This window comes from Epinephelus fuscoguttatus, linkage group LG14, assembly GCF_011397635.1.
Source record: "Epinephelus fuscoguttatus linkage group LG14, E.fuscoguttatus.final_Chr_v1".
Lineage (NCBI taxonomy): Eukaryota > Metazoa > Chordata > Actinopteri > Perciformes > Serranidae > Epinephelus > Epinephelus fuscoguttatus.
In genome coordinates, this window is record NC_064765.1 from 22,832,576 (window position 1) to 22,852,544 (window position 19,969).

At 41.4% G+C, this 19,969-nt stretch overlaps 1 protein-coding gene across 3 annotated transcripts; it reads left to right on the forward strand.

Annotated features, from left to right (window-relative positions):
• Positions 1 to 1,829: 1,829 nt before the first annotated feature.
• On the forward strand, positions 1,830 to 19,669 carry pgfb (placental growth factor b). 3 transcript variants are annotated; one of them, XR_007450931.1, is made up of 8 exons: positions 1,830 to 2,423; positions 14,865 to 14,901; positions 16,546 to 16,601; positions 17,259 to 17,462; positions 17,556 to 17,631; positions 18,003 to 18,032; positions 18,141 to 18,203; positions 18,299 to 19,669. XR_007450931.1 is itself a non-coding variant. In XM_049596407.1 (8 exons), exons 1-8 carry the CDS (start codon positions 2,229 to 2,231, stop codon positions 18,318 to 18,320), a joined length of 687 nt encoding a protein of 228 aa, XP_049452364.1. In that variant the 5' UTR covers positions 1,834 to 2,228; the 3' UTR covers positions 18,321 to 19,669. The 3 variants fall into 3 exon arrangements, 2 of the variants coding, with proteins under 2 accessions (XP_049452364.1, XP_049452365.1); XM_049596407.1 differs by having other exon boundaries at positions 1,834 to 2,423; positions 17,556 to 17,635; XM_049596408.1 differs by lacking the exon at positions 16,546 to 16,601 and having other exon boundaries at positions 1,835 to 2,423; positions 17,266 to 17,462; positions 17,556 to 17,635.
• Positions 19,670 to 19,969: the final 300 nt, after the last annotated feature.

The following is a 19,969-nucleotide window of genomic DNA, read 5'->3' on the forward strand; positions in this document are numbered from 1 at the left end:
CAAACTGCGGACAACTGTTTGAGCGCAACAAACAACAAAACCAGTCCGCTGCATTTTTAGCAGCAATTGTGCCACCAAAACCAGTGTTTTGTCCCAAGTGGTTTTCAAACTAACTGGTTACCATACATCATACCTAACAGCAACCGTTGTGGTCTGCATTTGTCACCATATTTGCCAGACATTCACAAACATATCACTGGCGATTTTCAAGTTGCTTCTTATATGTGCTGGAGTGAATATGATTGTATACAGTAAGTGCGCACTACATCACAGCCATCTAGCATACAGCACCTTCACATGTATCGGAACCAGTTACAGTGCCTACCACAGCACATTTGGCGCTCTGTGCCGCCTGTGGGAAAATCTGCCACTGACCAGTCAGTTTGTAAACCAGCTGGGACATTTAGTGAAACATCAGTGGCATTTCAAACCATGATTGTGCCACCAAACCTGGATATTTTAAGGCAAACACAATCGCGGTTTGCAGAAACATACAATGCCAACATTTATTCTGGCAATTGGGCTGGGTTAACACTATCATTGTGGTTTGAGGAAAAGCAACGAGGGCCTCAAGCTATATCTCCTCCTGGAATACGCTATCACTAGAGCCAGGTTTGCTTGTCTTGTCAGCGTGTATTTATAGTGCAAACATTTTCAGTGATCTTATTAGGCCCTATCAGCTCGTGCACCTTTAAAAACACAGATAGATCACTGGGCAGATGGCGAGGCAGCAGTAGGAGTCTGGCTTTGTCCTCTGAGCAAACACAGTCTGTGCTGCTGCTGTAGGCAGGGAGGAGATGTCATGGTCTTTAGCTCTTCTATTCAAAATATTTGACACAAAACATGTGTCTACATCAGAGTAGCCTTACTTTTGCTTGAAGTTGATGTATTAATTCCAAAGTCTAAAAGTCAGGAAACAGCTTCTTGGCAATTCTTGGTCCATCTGCACTTGACTGCAGCAACAGGGTGGATAGTGACAAAGTCAGAGGAGCTAGAACAGAATAATTGTAGAGTCCAGCTCCCCAAAGAGCCACAGTTTACTTTGCTTACATTCTGTCTTCTCCTTGGGTTTCGAAGAGCATCCATCATCGCCATGTAGAGATACAATTTAGGAAAACAGCACTGTGATACTGCCCAGTGTAATTAGAAGAAACGTCTTTTACAATCTCTGCTTGTTTGCGCCTACTGATGTTCTGTCCGGGATGATGGTAATGGGGGGATGGTTCGCCCTGCTTAAAGTGTCTGAGATGTTTAGAAACACCACACTCCTGAGTGTGGTCTGTACAATGGCAGGAGCCGCTGCAGCTATTCAGCACTATTGAAGGAATGTGTGGAAGCCCACAAGGAATCCTTTGGTTCCAGGCTTTCTCCAAACACAGAAGTCTCACACTAAAGATTAACTCTATGTGTCAACGCAAGTGGAGTCTCCCTTTCTGTCTCTGCAAACACTAAAGCCTCAGAGGAAAATCTCTGTGCATCCTGGAGCCTGGGACAACAGCAGCGAGTGTACCATCCACTGCAAAAGATCTCTAAATGTTTACCTTGCCTGAGTAGCCCCCACAGAAAGTCCTCAGAAGAAGCTTTTCAGCAAGTCTGTGTATACTCTGTAAATCACCTGGGGTGTATAGTCTAGAATTGAGAAATAAAGCATCAGCAGCAGTTTCACAATCCCTGCACTAACCATTTACAGCATCACATAAATTATCATTACATATTTCAGCTTAAAGAGGCAGTAAAGAAAAATCTCATCAGTGAGTGTGTGAGGACAGATGAAGCAGAGCAGAGGGGAGGACAGAGAAGGGGAGGAGATTTAAATGGTCAGCTAGTGAAAAGGTAGTGTGGGGGCAATTAGAGGCGAGACCGGAGCTCAGAGCAGCACTGAAAACTGAAACTGTCGCTGCAACTTGACGCATGGAGCGGATCCACCACACGTTTCTGGACTGAAGAGACTCCCTTTTTTCTTTTTCCTTTGTGCACTGAATATGCTTTGCCTAAACTGGCTGCCACTTCATGCTGCAGAGGCGTTTTAGGATTCCTGCTTTGATCCAGTTTATTTTTTTTTATGTGAATTCAAAAACTTTTCTTATTAGCCTGTTGTTTTTATTGCCCTCCAGCTGCTCCAGATCGCGTCTGGGGCCTCTATCCATTAGTAAGCACAATCCATTTCATCAGGTTACACGCGGCAGCGGGAGCTACGTGACTGCACTCATTCTCTGAACCGGGAGCGGATGAGTTGGAAATTCCCACTCAGCAAATTTTTTTTCTCTTTTTCTGAGCAGTTTTGCACTTTTTTGTTGGATTGTTTTATTGTGTGCGCCGGGAGCCATCAACCCCCTCTCTCCACTCGCAGACATCGCGAAATGAAACTCGGTCTTGTCATCCAGACTGCGGTGGCGCTTCATCTGCTGCTCTCACCTGCACAGGTAAGTCATACAACTTTACGGGCAGCAAGAAGATAGGTGGGATTGTGTGTCATTTTAACTCAAAATTAGACTCACCTAGAGTATGTGCAATGTGTCTATTATAAAAATGACAAAGTAATAATTTAGATAGAATATTAAAGCCTATTAAAGTCTGTTATCAGCCCAAAATGTGCATATGAAGTGCTTAATATGGTTGCTGATGAAGTGATAATGATCCATTGTGCTTTGACGCCTTTGTATGGGTTTTGAATGAGCGCCATTCTTCTCACTTCATTCATAAGATGAAACGTGACAAACTGCATCACTCTCTGCCTGTGGAACACATGATGTAAAGTGACTCACTGTTTTATCTGGCGGGGCTCTCTAAGCTTATAATTACAGCCGCATCATACTTTTCACAGACATGGATTATTCCCTGTGGCCTATGTTCTCTTTTTCAGTATACATTTCCTTAAAGGAAACACTCTGATTTATATGTTGGTGAGAAATTCCTTAAAAATAAAACAGTCTTCTATAAATATTTCAGTGGCAATACCTTGCCTAGCTGGTCTTTAAACAGATCCTGGTGAGTTGGCACATTGCTTTGCCTGGCAGACTGGAAGTGTTGGCAGTGCATCAGGTGAAACCTGGCAACAAAGTTTTACAGTCTTCAGTTTCTCTTCTTTTCATCTGCACCTGCAGCTTTTCCCTTCCCATCTTGTTTGATCTCAGCATATATCTGCATGTTTAAATGTGTACGTGGAGTGTAAGTAATCACCATGATAAAGATAAGCCAGTGTGTGTATGTGTGCAAAAATATCTATTGAAACTTAATTTCAGGCCGGTCATATCACTGTCAGGCTGGCAGGGGATTACTGTAGTACAAAGATGTACTGTTCTCTGTTGCCTGGCATTGCCTTTTAGTCTTAAAATGACAATGTGCCAGATCAGGACAGAGCTGAAACTGGAGTGAGAACTCATTCAAAAGGCCTGTGTAGAAACACTTGTAAGAGGATGTGCAGGACTTGTGCCAACTCAGACTCTTGAACTCATTCAGTCTCTGATTTCCTCCCAAGGTGGCGGAGGGCTGGCAGCTATCTCTGGCGGCTCTCATGTTTAATGCAAAACCAGACCATTGTTGTGTCCGTCCATTCACTGCCCCTGTCACAATTCATACACTGCTGCCGCCTGTTGAACTAAGTGAGACGGTTTCAGTTTCCCTTTTGCCAGGCTCGAGTGCCCATATAGATGTATTACACTCATACTAAGAAAGGCTTTCAAGTTTGGAGAAAGCTCCATGTCCCACCAGATTCTCTAGTCGGAGACTTTGCAGCTGTTGCTGAGTTGAGAGTGAGTGGGAGAGGCATGGGATCACCACATCTCCACTAATCCTCATAATCAGCTCATGGCGTGCTCAGTCAAAATAAGAGTGACAAAATCCAGGGCCCTCAACATGAAGCAGGTTAACTGGTCCCCCGCTGCCCAAAAGACTGACAGCAAATATAAACCATTAAATTCTGAGATTCATCAACCTGTCAGAACATACGGACCTGAGCTTGAGGTCCCGGCCCTTCTCTCACACTTCAGTTGCCATTAATTCCTTTATGTTAAAAAAAGGAGGGGGTACTCTGCTTTAGTGCAAAAACGCGCCCAAAGATGTAGCCATAAATAAGTCTGAGGAGCTAAATACTTCACATTTTTAGCACACAAGCGACTAGCAGCTCTATTCAAGTCACAGTGACAAAATGAGCCTCTTCTGGTAGGTGTCCGTCCTGCCAGCTCTCACAGTAAACTGTCTGGCCTACCAAAGTGGAAAAAGCAAACATTGGCCGTGTGGTTGGGAATGTGATTTATAAATGTCTCTCTTTGGGACTCTCTGTCCATAAATATGTGCCACTAATTGATAATGAGGATTTCTCATCACTGTCGCAGCTGGAGTTGCAGTCAGCAGCCCCATGACTCATGCAGTCATTCATGTCCGCTAAGAGAGTGGCCAAGAGAGAGGGTGGGGTTAACTGCATGTGCTTATGATTTTGCTTTACTACCAGGGATTTACAGCATAGATCAGTGTGTGTGTGTGTGTGTGTGTGTGTGTGTGTGTGTGTGTGTGTGTGTGTGTGGTAGAAATGTAGTCACTTTTAATCAAAGGTCTGTCATTTAAATATGTTCGATGAAACAAGTGGGATGTTTATTGTGGCCCTTTAGGTCTTTTCTTCTCATATCTTCATATCTTCTTCATCAGTCTTCTTCAAGTTTATTACCAGATAAACCAAAGAGTGATTTTTCACCTGCTGTTTTGAGTCATTTTTAAAGGCCGGGAGAGGTCCAATTTTCAAGTTATAGTATTTATACAAAGACAACCAATGTTTTGACAAATGTCCAAAAAAATTAATTTATTCTTGTGTTACATAAATGTTCATTTTGTTGTCTTTCATTGGGTCTGGGTACTAGTAGTTGTTCCACTGCAGAAATGAACCATCAATAGTTTTTTTTATATTTACTTTACCCTTTGAATCTTTTCTTTACCAGCATGTTCAAGCAAGAAGACAAGCAATAAGCCACTGGTGTTGTAATTAGGTGGAGATAAGTTAGAGTCAGTGTAAAGGTGGAGCACAGGCATGTACATGAGGAAATGGTTACAGCTGAGTATGCAAATTAAAAATCTGAATCACTGCTGATGAAAACATAAAGTACAACAGTTAGCATCAAAATTGCTGAAACAACTGATAGAATTAATGTTGTCCCAGGTCCTGTGATTTCAAGTCATGTGTGTTCTCTGTCAGAGACAGTCCTGGTGGCGGTCATGGCTCATGATAGCATGTGGAAGCACCTGGGTTTCCCTTTGGAACAATGGTGACCTCTCAGTCACTTAGTTACCAATGCCGTGCACCGGTTATTTTGTTCCTCGACACTCTCCTCTCTCCTGTTCAGTGTGTTATTGCTGCTTCCTGTGTGTATAAGTCACATACTAAATAGAGACAGAGTACAATGCGTCATAGTCTGAAAACCACGCCCACCACAGAGGGGGAAAAAACGGCACCACAATATGCAACCAAGGGCTGAAACTGTAACAAAGTGTTTGTTTGTTCCTAAAAATATAAGATTTCAGCATATTTAAGGATTATTATAGCTCCTTATGTCCACCAGAGAGGAAAAGGTATTTTGACAAACTAAATATTGTCAGTCTGTCTCAGTGTCCCTTCTCTTTACCTTGTTTTCATGGGGAAATGATCGCACCGGAAGGCCAGAAGTAAAATATTTAAAACGATTTGATCAAATCACCAGCTAAGATTGTCATTTAACCAAACAAAGATCAAAACCAGACCTTATATAACTTAATTAACTCCAACCCCAATGCTTGCTGCACAGTGTCAGGATCCCACAGTTTTATAATTCTTCTTGCTGGTGCTGCACGTCTGTATCCACTTTGGTCTTCTTAAAGGCTCAGTTTTTTGGTTTGGCAGTTCATGAAGAACTTAGTTCTGGGTTCTTTACCCTGTTAGTAGTGCATCCCACCACACAGCCACTTTTAGGCTTTTTTCTGTTGTTTGCTAGCACATATAAGTGAGAAGGAAGCATGTTCAGGCAATACAATGTCAGTGGAGTGAAATTAATTGTTTATTCTGTGGTGGGGGCGGGATTTAATTGTGCTCTGTCTCTGTATGTATAGTGTGTGTGTGTGTGTGTGTGTGTGTGTGCGTGTGCGTGTGCGTGTTTAAACTACAGTCCCGTGTAGAGGCTATCGCTGCTCAGCTCCCGCCTGTACTTCACTTGGCAGATTGAAAGAGCTTTGCCAAAATCTGCAGTACCTGTTGCCTCCTGCCCACTTGGCATTCTCCCCCACATCATAAAAAAAATGTAATAGAACATCGTGTGTACAATACCTCCTCCTTATTGTCATAGTGATGAATGCAGGTAAATTCTTGCATCAACACAACCAAACCTGACTGACATTAGTCAGAGTTTCCAGAGGAAAGCAGCTGAGTGCTGGGGATTTGGACACATTTTTGTTATATCAAGAAAATCTGTGAAGGATGAGATTGAGAAGCCTTTTTCATATGAGATTATGAAACTCTTTGCACGTGTCTATTTCTAAATACAGCATTTTTGTTGGATAAAACCATGGAAACCTGAAACAGGAAAACGTCTTGCCTAACTCATTTGACTTTGCCAGACAGTGAGACTCATCACTTCATCAGTGAGGCATGTTCCTGATGTCTCTTCGCAAAAAAAAGGAAGGCAGTGAGCCTCAGCCTCTTCTTGTGTGTCTGTGTGTGAGGACATGACGTTGCACAGGTGCTTCCCTTACGCCACCACTTGCTGCAAAACAATACTTGAGTCTGACCATCTGCATTTCACACATGTTTCTGTGTTTGTGATCGTCATGTGTTTTTCCTGTTTTTGTTCATAACTAGCCAAATGTAGATTGCATAATGTCATATTTCCAGGAGTTACGATATGGTTTCATCAGCAAAACATTTCCTAAAACATCATCAGTAAACATCGGGTGAAGGTTCCAGTTTCTTGGAATCAAACAGCGACAATTGCTGTGAAGATGCAGCTCAGTTATTGACAATCAAAAATTAATAGATTGGGTTCTCCCTTCTCCCTGTGTCCTTGGCTCTTGTACGTTTGCACATCTTTGTAGTTCAGATGTCTGTAGTGGCAGTGACCTGCTGACTGTTGTTGTATTTCTCTCTAGTTGTAATGTCCCGGCCCAAGGGAGGGCCGCAATTGCAATCAGGAAATATGGATTTCTCCTTCCTCCTGCGGAGGAGGAGGAGCGGTGGCGCTCCAGGCAGCCGTCTACACAGCGAGCTTTAATCTCCCATCTGGATGTAATTTACTGTAGTTTACACAGGGAGAACAGCGTTTACTGTAATAGAGACCACAATTACCACCGGTCAGCCTTATCTCAAGACCTGTGTCGTGTGTGTGTCTGTGTATGTGTGTGTGTACGGACACCGTGCATGGTTTACACAGTGGTCCTGTGTGTGTCTTCAGGGGGACATTTGTGCATGCATTAATGGACTTATACTGAGGAAATGGTGTTTATCTAAATCAACATTTATATGGACTTTACCTCTCCCTTGTCACGACCTAATTTTAGTGTCGTTGTTGTTGTTTAAAAAATTAGACAACTCAGAGAAAACATGATTGCTTGTAATGTTTCCAAACTCACAGCAGAAGACAAAATTATGATATTAAATGATATAATTACCTTTATCTTGATGAAGGAACTTAATATTCGCCTTCTTGCTGAGAGGTAGATGGTACACATAGAAGATCAATACTACTCTCATATTTGTGCATAAAGGTGCAAAAAGGTTTATAATTTTTGTAACCATGTTTTCATGATTTCATAATCACACAAAAATAGGAATTGTGTTTTCGTTACCTCAGAGTAAGCCATTTATATCAATGTATGGAGCAGGTCCTCTTTGTGGATGTATAAAGACCACTGGATACAGCCTTTCAGGCGGGACCCGTTCATTCCTACAAAAATTGCTCAGTGGTACATGAAGCCAAAAAAGCTCTATTTCCACTGTATGAAAAGACCCGAATCTACAGCACAGTGGGGCTCATTTAGCAAGCGCACTTTAGGTGGCCAAATGGCTAACGTCTGCCAGCCGAGCGGCTAACTTCCGGTTTAGTGCTCAGCTAACTTTAGTGGGGATAAAACAAGTCATCATGTGGCTCTTCTACATTCTGGAAATGTTATTGGACCAAATTTATTAAATCTTGATACTGAAACGAGTCATTTCGCTAGTATTGTCGTGAAGACCAAAAAAATGTAGCCGCTGATTTACAGCCGTCTCTTGCACAATGTAAGTCTATGGGAAAAAGTCTTTTGTAACCATGGCATCACATGACGGATCCAGATGTTGTAATTCCATCGTTTGGCCACTATGTAAAATTGTCTTCAAAGTCAAGCACTGTTCCTTTGGGGTTGGTTCCCTTTCATGGAGTCTGCCATGTTGTTATACTGTAGCCCAGAATGGACAAACCAAACAGTGGCTCTGAGGCCATTTTGGTTTCAGTTCTGCAGCCATTAGATGCCATTAACTTTGACACACTAGACCTTTAAATAAGCTATAGAGCAAAGAGACAATTGGCACGCGTTAGCATAAGACTAGCCTCTAATCTGTACAAACACTGAAGCGTAAAAATGTTTTTGTTTTACAGTATACCAAGCTATTTTTTAGCCAGGCGCAAGAAATAGTACTGGATTTGAACCCCCATAAAACCATTATTACACACTGGTTTATACAGATTAAAGGAACAAGATGCAACATGTCTATTAATGAGCTGTAGAGGTGCTGGTAGGTGGATTTTGTTTGAATGGAACTGGGGCAGGCTGTTTCCAGCTGTTACACTAAGCTAAATTAAACTAAACAAAACTATCTACTGGCTCCAGCTTCATATTCATCAGACAGATGTTAAAGTGATGTCAGTCTTCTCGTCTTTTATCATTTTTTGATTCCTTATAGTTACAAACTAATGGTGAGGTTTTGGTTGTTTCAAAATCGTACAGTAATACATTTGTATATTTACTTTGTGGCTTTAAATCTGCATGACACACTAACTAAAAGTGTGTTTAAACTGTGGAGTAACTGTGGTTTTGGAAGGCTCCATTAACCCAGATTAATTGAAAAAGTGTTGTAGCACAGTTTCCACATATTTTGTTTAAGTTTGTTGGTGTTTTGGCAGCACTCTATGATCACAAGCCCTGACCTGACCACCCTAGAGACCCAGCTGGATACTGTCAGACCTGTAATGGCATTGCTGTCATTGTAGTTTCACCCAACCCTGTGTATACACAACAGAAGCTGGCTTTCTTCTGTAGTGGCGGAGAATAGATACAGTGACCTGCAGGGCTCCGCGAGGGGCCTGAGAATTAATGTGGCGGTCATGGTGTTGATGATGTGGAATCTGGTCCTCGATAAAGGATGGATGAGGACGATCAGTGAGGCAGGGAGGTCGCTCTGTTTCTCACTCGTCTAGCCGTCTCTGTGTTTGTATTCACTTGTTCTGCTTTGGTGCTCTCTGTCCTGTGTGGTCTCGTGTTCAGAGTCAAGCTGCAGTCGAGCCAAAATTTAGGACACAGTTCCTCTTGGCCTATATGTTTTCAGTGAATTGGAGATGCAGGTGCTTTACTTGTCTGAGTTACAACTGGGATGTTTGCCAGCTTTTACTGTTTTTTTTTTTGTGTGTGTGTGCAAAACATTCCCTCTGCATGCATCCTGCAAATCACCAAACTCTGCTCAAAAGCAGATTTAGTTGACAGAGATTACCAAACCACAAGTCTGCATCTCATCTGTGGTCTGTTTATCCAAACTGTCACCCTCGCTGAATAAGGTTAAGTTTGAAAGTAGATCCTTTTGGAAAGCAATGTAAATAATGGCATGATGCCCAATGTAGCTTGGATCATTATTTGCTCAAGTTAAGAAAGATAAAGAGGGACTTTCCACAAAAAAAGTCCAAATTAAACCAAGCACATAATACTCCTTATTTTTTAAACTCTCAAACTATGACATTTTTCCAAAGCTCATGTAGCTTCCTGTTACTAGAGATTCTGTTTCTCAATTTTCAGTCAGCTGACTCAGCTTGGACGTGATCAGCATGCAAGCTGTTTGTCAAAGATGATGAAGGAGCCTTGTCAGAAGACCATAAAAACATCACAACTCACTGGTACCACAGTGGTACGAGCATCAGCTGACACCTTGTATTGCTCTGAATAATATTTGTGTGCTAAGTGTTGGCAATTACATGTTTATGGTTCTAATTTTCCCCCTCTACCAATAAGGATTTGAAACTGAAATTCCTCTCCTCTATGCCAAATATGGGGAAGTTCTTGTGAAGCTGCCGTTCAGCCAAAAGAACTGGAGATGATTTAATGGGTGAAAATACAAACTTGATTTTACTCCACTGTGAGCAAAGTACTCTAAACATTTTTGGCAATGTGTCAACCGCAAGAGGTATGACCCAACAAGCCTGTCATCATCATAAAAAGCTAATTGAGCGTCTTTTATGATTTCCCACTTTGTGGATAGCAGACTGCCAACTGCCAGTCACGCTGCCAACCAACACCGTAGACTTACATTACAAGTAAGCTGGATAGTGTTTTTTATCATTGCCTGATCAAAAATATTTTATGATACTCCACTTTTATGCCTATATTCACAATATATTAATGAAAAACATATTTCTAATGCAAAATTACATTTTGTACCAGTGTGTATACTATTTTTGCATTTCCCCTGGATTCAAACTACAATGAAAGAGTGCCACTGTGATTATTTGCTATTGCTTGATCATGTCTTACACTTCCTTTCATTTCATATGACCAGGAAACAAAACATGGCTCACTCTTACTGCCACTGTTTTGCAATTCAAAGGAGAAGAGAAACTTAAGATGACTCATTCCAGATCTTTGTAATTTCCCTGCCCAGTCATCCAGGAGAAAGTTCCCCAGAATAATAAATCACTGAGAATCTATTTAGGCTTAAAGGTGCTGTCTGTAACTCTGGTAAAAGACAGTGCTTTGGTTTGGCAGTCAGCGCAAACCACCTACTGTGTGTGTGAGGAACTATGAATGACACTTAATAATCATAACAACTATGTTTCTCTGGAATTTACGTCGACTTCTTTAACTAGCAAAGAGATTTTCCTTACTTTACTTCATCTGTAAGTCATCTTCGTTTCTCTTTCGGAAACACACTGTGGAATATGTTGGCTGGTATCCAGATCCCCTTGGCTAGTGGCCACAGTACCTGCTGTGGAACTGCCCATCACCCCTCTCTCCCCAGCTTGACCCTCAGAGTTGAAAAATCTTTCATGACCGTTATACTGGATCCCCATCATGTTTTGCTTTTGCTCCCTACGCACGCTGCCCTTCCTCTGACAGATGGAGTTAAGTGAAGAGGTTAAAGATGACGCAGTTCAGCTGTGTGGGAGTGGAGAGTAATGAGGCCCCGAGCCTCTGTGGCCTGACAGCAGTAGCCCAGGGACACAACAGGTCCTCTGATCTGACCCAGAGGACGGAGCGAACTCTCAGCCAGCAGCTTGCAAACTTTCACCAGAGACTTCACAAACACAAGAGACTAGTTTTTACAGCAGCTTTGCAATCAAGCATGCAAACCCTTAAATGCTAAATGGCACAGTTTCATTTCTAACTGCGTATAGATGTTATACTTGTCTTAATTTGACCTCTTGCTCAAACTATGTCCCCCTAAATCTGCAACACAACCCAGTTAAAAGCACGAGATACACTGTGCTGCTTGGCAAAAGAGCTGACAACAACTTGCACAACTATGGGATAAGAGTGAGCTGGTCGAGCACGACCCTGATATCCACCATGTTAATTATCCAGTGGCAGCTTCTTCACAGAAGTTCTCTGGCTCAAGGGCTGTTTAGTACTGAAACGACGAGACAATAAATCAGCAACAATCTTGATATACAGTCTTTCCTTTTCCAGTTCATATCATAAATTGAAGGCAAATGATTGTTTATGATGTTGTTGTTCTGGGCAATGTTAGTGCATTTTTCATTTTTATGGCATTTTAAAATAAATGATCCTGCAGTTTATTTAAAAAAAAGTAACTCATATATTATTTAAAATTTGAAAGCAGTTGCGAGTTGCAGGCTAGTGATTATGTAACAATTTTGACATAGATCAGTATTGACCAGTTTACGCCTTTGATGTTTAATCTAGCATCAGCAACACTATATTGTGTATTAGATTGTGCATTACATCAAGCCTGCAAAACTTAACACAGGGAGGTATTTGTCCTCCTGTGAAATATGAAAAAGGGATTTCTACCAGCCTGAACAACGCTGGAACAACGTCAGAACAACGTCGGGACTACGTGCCAGCGGCTGGTATTGCTTTAGCTTGTGTATGTGTGTGTGTGTCATCATTGCAAAATGCACTCCTGACAACACGTATTGCCGCAGGAAACTACCACAAAAGTGGTTGCGAGTGCTTTGTCAGGTGTTTACATGTCTGGGATGGAAGTAGGGAAAGGTCTCTAGTTTCCTTTTGTTGTTGTTATTGTTTTTAGTCAAGATTGGAATGCAGCTTTTAAATGCAGCAGTTTTTGTATTTCCCAAATCCCACATGTTGTAAATGCACTGCAGAGGACACAAAGTAGAGGAATTCCTTTATTAGCCAAGTGTAGAAAAATTTATAGTCGGGTCAAGTGAAGTTTATTTGTATAACCTTTAATCACAGTTAATTCTCAGCGGTCTTAACACCCAAACTATGAAAACAATAAATGAAAATGACACACCACACTGTGAGAGTAAAAACTCAGTAAAAAAGGTCATCAGGGAATGAAGTGAAACAAACCTACTCACAACCACTCAGGAAGAGTCTGTGATTTATTAGACAAGTTTATACACATTTATTGATGTAAAGTGGTTCTCCCTTCCCACCAGTGCTGAATTACCTCCCAGTCCACATTAATCACAGAGTATTACTGTAAGTGCACAAGGAGGAAGGAATGGCTACGTGAGGATCTTCATGCAGCCTTTTATAATCTGGCAGTTTCTCGTGGGCAGCTCACTCCTCTGTTCTCAACCACAGGAGGTGCCAACGATGCTTCCTCGCCACATGAAGGCTTAACCCATGACCAAGGTCAGAAAATCCTCTCCACCTTACCACATTCTGAGCAGCCACTGAGAGGCCCGAGCCAAAAAGCCCTTGTGTTATGGAGCAGCAATGGCAAAGAAGAGAGAGTGCAAATCATATGCCAATTAAAACTGGAAAAAGGATTTATTTCATAAGCCTGGCATTGCTAGAGAGAGGATGAAAAAAATATAATCAATGCCCACAGAGAAGTGACTTTTAACAATAACTTAAACTGAACTGTGACTTTCCCATGCTGTGAATGAAGCAGCTTTCTGCTAGCAGAGCTTATCCCGTGGTGCTGTTGTAAAGCCGACACAGTTCAATGAACGCTGCTCTATAGAACAGCTCTTCTGTCTGAGGAACAGCTGTACATTCAGATGACCACCAGCCACTCTGGAAAAAAAGAAGGGAGATGCTTAAACAGATTGCCTAATGCGGGGAGGACTGCACCTAAGTGGTTGACTGGAAGTTCTTGTGCATCTATTGTCGTACAGTATGTTCTGTTATGGAGAAAACAGATCTGTCCCAAATATAGAGTCTTCCTTGCCACTTATCTCAGTGACAGTTTTACAAGACGCTTTGAAATGTTTGTGTGAGTGTGAATGCATCATCATCATCAAAGCAGGACATTCCTCTTTAATCACATTGTTTGGAAAAAGAGTGTAGCACTGTGCTGACAGATGCTATCCTCACCCTCAAACTCATTTTGGTCCATAACAGGAAGTAGATGTATTTTAGCGATGGACAGATGGTGTAAAAAGCAACAGTCCTTTATTGGTGCATTTGGGAAAAGTCCTTGTCTGTCTGCGTGCTATTATATAACAACGTTCAGTCCAGCACTTTCAGTTAATCTCACAATCACTGTGTGCGCAGACAGTGTTACAGTATAAATGTCATCGGGTGTGCGTGTTACACAAAAACTGTAATGTAACACCAGTGATGAGGGGAGACTGCGGAAGCAGGTTGTCTGTCGCCGGTCCGGCTCTTCTGCTGGAGGGTATTTTATCAAACGTTAGATTTCCCTTCCTGAGATGGAGTCAAGTAGAGGTTTTGTGTTTTCCCAGGCGAATGAGAAATGCACTCTGTTTATCATGGGATGATGGGAAAAAATCAAGACAGAGGGGGAAACCATCAATGGGAAAATAAATAGAGAGCTGAGTCTTACACCACAGGAAACAGGTTTTGAACCTAAACAGTTGGGCACATAGAGGAACGTGATATATATGAGAGACTGGATCTGCTGCTCGGTGGAGAGACTTTTCCACTACAGGATGGGAAAAAAAGGTGTCGATCATCCGCTGTATTTCACCGCAATTCCAGCAACCACCATGAGGGGACAAAGTGGGTCTGATATTGGCAATGGCATAGGTTTATTTTATTTCATTTTATTTTTAACATTGGAGGGGTACACATATGAAACAGCTGGTTTGGGAGTCCTCTGCCAAAAAAAGTTGATCATCATCCACCTTAATATCCTGCATTCTAGTGAATTCTTGTGCACCAGTTTGTGCTTTTTCTGCATCGGTCTTTATTTTGTAAGAAATAAAACTGCTCCACTACTTTTATGCTTTTATTGAGGGAAACAAATGCACATGCTCTCAATACTGAGGTGTACGTGTCCCCTGCGCCCCCCTGAAATGTACACCTATAGATACTGGTATTTAACTGTAAGACTGGTGCATGTTATTTTATATGTGTTTGCCATTATTAATGTGTGAACCATTTGAATTGGATGCACTAAAATGATTAAGGGTTTTACACTATGCAATGCTATGTATAGTTGCAGTAAACCTGAAAAAATAATCCACATATTTCTTTCTGTTTTGCAGAGTCTTCCCGTGGCAAGCATAACCAATACAACTGAAGGTAAGGATTCCAGCATGTTTCATGCATTTATTTCTTAAATCTTCTGTGAGTGATGAGGGGGTAGTTCCTTGTGATACCATATTTTATAGCAAGAGAGAGAACAAGAGTAAATGACTAAAGCAGAGGTGTGGACTGGAGCCACATGACTTGGACTTGAATCAGACTTGAGTCACATATTCGATGACATGACACAGTGAAAGATTTTAACACCAATGACTTATGACGGCACTCAGACTTGAGCCTTTTGAGCTGAAAATATAATTGATACCTTCCCCCAAGCCCCACAACTAATAAGTATGTTATTTAAAAAGTGTGCCCCAATTCATTTCCCTTCATTTCCCTACTCAACCAACATTAGCAAGCTGACACTTAATTTCCCAGGTGATCCACTTTGTTTGAACCAGTTCGACTGGATGCTGTCAACTTTGTTCAGCCCTCAGGCCCTCAGTGACTTCACATTACTGAGGACCTGCTGGAATAAAAATGATACTAAAGATAATTTTGTTAATATACAAAATCGAAAATTACAGAAGCAACAACTTCCAACAAACTTGTTTTCACATATATTTAATTTTTTACAAAGTATTCATGATTTTTGATAACGTAATATATTACACTGATATTAAAGCAGCATCACATTTGGTTAAGAGCAGTGGTGTAGTGGAGGGTATACTCAGGTATACGGGATATACCCACTTCTTTTTCTATCCAGTTACAGTATACCCACTTATCGGCTAAAAAGCCATTGTAATATAAAGGAGAGTATGCCTACTTCCTCATCGGTAACCTATGTACCTAGCAATACACCCACCTCATCAAGTACCACTATACCACTGGTTAAGAGCACATGTTTAGGACATGGAACCCAATGTTTAGGACTTGGGACTTGTCAGTCTTGACTATGGACAAGAGTGCAAAGACCTGAGACTTAGTTGTGACTTGCAAAACAATGACTTGGTCCCACCTCTGACTAAAAGCAGTTCCAACTCTTTTGTTTATGGTAGAAGCCAGAGTCTGATGCAAACCACATGAAGCCAGCTCCGACAAAATACCTTTGAAGAGAGGTGTATTCATTCATCCTGTGTTTGTCATGCACTGTTGAGAAATATGAACATCAGCATCTTTAGTCTTGTAAGTTAGTCAATGAGTTTGATTTGAATTTAGATAGTCGAAGGACATGTCAGGGCCAGCAGGGATTACTCATTACTGCTTACTTTCTCTCCTTAAATCTACTCCCACTCACACTTCACCGTAAATTAATGTTGCTAAATCAAACATTAAAGTCTTGTAGAACCTGCAGCCAGATGGGTTACAGGACTTACATCAAAAAAGGGTCAAATCAGCAGCAGGTATACTGTAAGCTCAAAAGCTGTAGCTGCCCAATGAACCGGCCCTTTGTGCTGCACAACATTATAGTTCATGGCCTCATCCTTCTACCGTAGATGCTTCCCCAGCCGTCTCCTCCCAGCCTGTCTGCTTTTATAAACAGCTGTTGTAGTGTCAGGCTCCATTCGGTGACCCCCGAGGTCAGAGCAGTCCCAGAAGTGCCTGCGGGGCGACTCAGCTCCAGCTCCAGCAGGGTTTTGTTCATGGCCATGTTTCCAATGTTTGTTTTCTCTTCTTTCTCTGTTTGTTCGGCCGTAGTCATCCCTGTTCCTCCCCCACAGACTGTGCAACTGGGACTCTTTCACACATATACTCCCACAGGAAAGTGTTCTGTACATTACACAAACATTTTACTGCAAAATGAAAACAGGATACACACTGGCATATTGCAACTGGTTTTATGTTTCTGTACACATTCAGAGCATTGATATAGCTGCAAACTTCTATTTGCTGTGTAAAGAAATAGTGGAGTAATGGTGTCCTGAGCAGAGAATTAATTCATACCACCTCTGATTGTGATATATTCTGAGCTTTTCTGCTCATTGTTGTGGTTGATGGTCCAGCGGAGCATGCATGTCAGTGCATGTGAGTCCCTGTGAGTGTATCCCAATGGCTAGCTAGTCATCGGCACGCTTACAGCAGCTTTCCCCAGATTAAAACCATTAGCTCTGTCAGCACTTATGCAGTTGATGGCGCTTTTTATTGAGCAAGCAACATTAGCTGTTTGGCACCAGCTCAGCCACCTCCATGTTGAGGTAGATATGCATATCGTCGATATGCTTTGCATGTTGCATACAGCTCCTTTAACACTGCAGTTTAAATCAAGAAGTATTTTTTTTAATTAAGCATCACACACAAGCTCAAATAAGGTGGATGTTGGTTGCACCCTGCACTGTGAATGTAAGCTAGAAACATAGGTGGACAGAACACAATGCAAATATGAATTTATCATACTCAGCTTCCCACTCTCACCCACAGTGTTGATGTTCCAAGAAGTGTGGGGTCGCAGCTTCTGCCGGACCATTGAGAAGCTGGTGGAGGTGGTGCAGGAGTACCCGACAGAGGTGGAGCACATCTACAGCCCCGCCTGTGTGCCACTGGTGAGGTGTGCAGGTTGCTGCGGGGACGAAAACCTGGAGTGCCATCCCACCCAAACCACAAACGTCACCATGCAGGTAAGACAAGGGTCGCTGTTACACTTGTGTGATCCATTACTGCATGTGCTATGATTGCTTCTATCTGTAATCTGAACTGGTTTCATCCCTCAGCTGTTGAAAATCAGGCCATCAGAGCCGGGTAAAGAATATGTTGAGATGACGTTTGTGGAGCATCAGACATGTGAATGTAGGTAAGAAAACAAGTCATAATTTTGTTATGCCAATAACAACCCTTCCAGAAATTACATTTATATCCTACTAATTTACAACAGCAAATGAGTGTTATCTGAGGTACATTTTTATCAACATAATTAGGAAACACTTCTGATAAATGTTACCGCCAAATTGCAAAATGTTCCCACTGAACATATCAGCAAAAAGTCTAGACTAAAAGTGAACATAATCCAGCAGTTATGTCTCCCACAAAATGTATTTGCCAAAAGAGATTAGTAGCACATAAACGTCATTTCTAGGAGACAGGGTTGGCAAATACTTACAATGACTATCAAATGATATTGCACCTGGATGTTCTTTCTAATTTATTGATTTGTTCCTCAGAGTCAGGAAACCTGTTGCAAAGGTTGAAAGGTAAGAACATGAATAATTGCTATAACATCAGTTTTGAGATGTTGATGAGAAACATAATTTTCTCTCTGAGAGAATGGAGGCTTATTGGCTATTTTGTTCCCCTTATAGGAAAAGGCAAAGAGGAAAAGGAAGGAAGAGAAAGGACAGACAAAAACCAAAAGAATGTGACAGGTGATGGCGCAATCTTACATGAATGACATTCAAATTATCTCCAATTGTCAATAACAGGATTAAAGAGGCATTATTATTCTGTCGTGTCTTTTCAGGTGCCAGAACCCTCGCAGGTAACTGCAGTGGCGGCCCAACCCCCCCGTTGCAGTGTGGCTCACTGTTTATTTCCAACCCAGCGACAGCATCCAGAGTCTCCTCTGCTCATCTTTCAATACTGTGTCTGCAGCCAGAGACTCAAACAGCTGGGTTGTTTTGCTGACCTGCCCTCATGCTGACGGGCAGAGCGTTTGCAATGACAAGTTTCAACAGGAAGTGTGTTCTGATTGGTGGAAACACTGGTGTTACACACCTGACACAATGGACATCCCTGGGAGCCAGTGCAATGTCGAACCAAACAGACCGATGACGCCTTCTCTTTTATACCAGTTATTACTGTATCACTTATTGTTAATTTGGTCATTTCTGTGGTATTTATAGGTGGTTACACTTGTTTAAAATCTATATTTATTGATACAGCTGAATATATTTGGACTAGCAACCTTTAAAAAGTTTGTCATCTTTTGTTCGAATATTATCCAAGAAGCCTTGACTTGTCACAGCAGCATGTATTGGACTGAGTGTGCAGCTGCTGTGTACATGTAATAATGAAATGTCTCCCTCTAGTGTTTGTGGAAACAGTGCTCAAAGCTGCTCTACATAGATGTATGGACGTAGGACAGTATTGTCAGTCACAATTACTACATCAGCTTATTAGAATCTTATACATGTCACTTATAAATCCTCTCCCTCTCTAGCCCTATGTGGCCAGTCATGGGTATGAAGTGTTTTACTGTCAATTCAGACATAAATAAGAGCAATATTTATCAGAAAATCTATCAACTGAAGACACGTCCACAGAAGATTAAGCATATGATATATCAAACTGTCAAAAATCTAAATTGTTCTTTGAAATCTGTCTCTTTCTTTATTGTTTTGGAGGGTTGGATCACAACAGATAACATCAGTTTATTTCAAATCACACCAGGACGTGTGTCGTGGGCTGCAGAAGGGACGTCAGCACGAGCAGATTAATACTACTTTAATCAATATGCTCAAGCAGCACTCATTCGGCATTGGTGCCTACTAGAGTATCAGTTGCAATTATTCTCTTCTTATTTTACTGTGATTGCAAGTTTCTCAGAGATATAAAAGCATTTCTGGGCTTTGTGTTGTTAAACAGCACACGTGTGTCCACCTTGGTGACAGAGGACTCCCAGAAGCCCACACCACACGGGTCGTCCTTGGTCTGTTTTTGGAAACACTGCAGTAAGGAAGGGATTATGGTTAAGGAATGTTCCTTTGTTGTTGTTTTTTTCATGTACTACACAAAGAAAATCTCTATGAAAACGAGCAAAGTAACATTTCTACTGTGTTAGTATTTTTATTTCATTTAAATATTTATTTTGTAATAAAATTGTTATGGTTGTCAGCTTCTTTTCTTGTGTGATTTATTTTATTCAATACAGACTAACCCATATTGATGACTAATTTCATTTCTCATTCTCATCCTCACAAACAATAGTGTACTATGAAATTATAAATGTTTTATAAAATACAAGTATTATTTATAGTAGAAGTGTAGAAAGAATTAAAGGACAACTACACCTTTCTTCAAAATTAATTTGTGTTATTCCGATGGCCTAAGACAGTCCAAAAATACTGGTAAAAATGAACAACTCTTTCCCAAATCCAAAGCTAGAGTGCTTAAACTCAAATCTGTGATGTCA

Coding starts and splice junctions, on each gene's coding strand:
- pgfb (XM_049596407.1), top strand. CDS start 2,229: ATGAGTTGGAAATTCCCACTCAGCAAATTTTTTTTCTCTTTTTCTGAG. Junction 16,602..17,258: donor GACTCTTTCACACATATACT/CCCACAGGAAAG, acceptor TTCCCACTCTCA/CCCACAGTGTTGATGTTCCA. Junction 18,204..18,298: donor AAACCAAAAGAATGTGACAG/GTGATGGCGCAA, acceptor GTGTCTTTTCAG/GTGCCAGAACCCTCGCAGGT.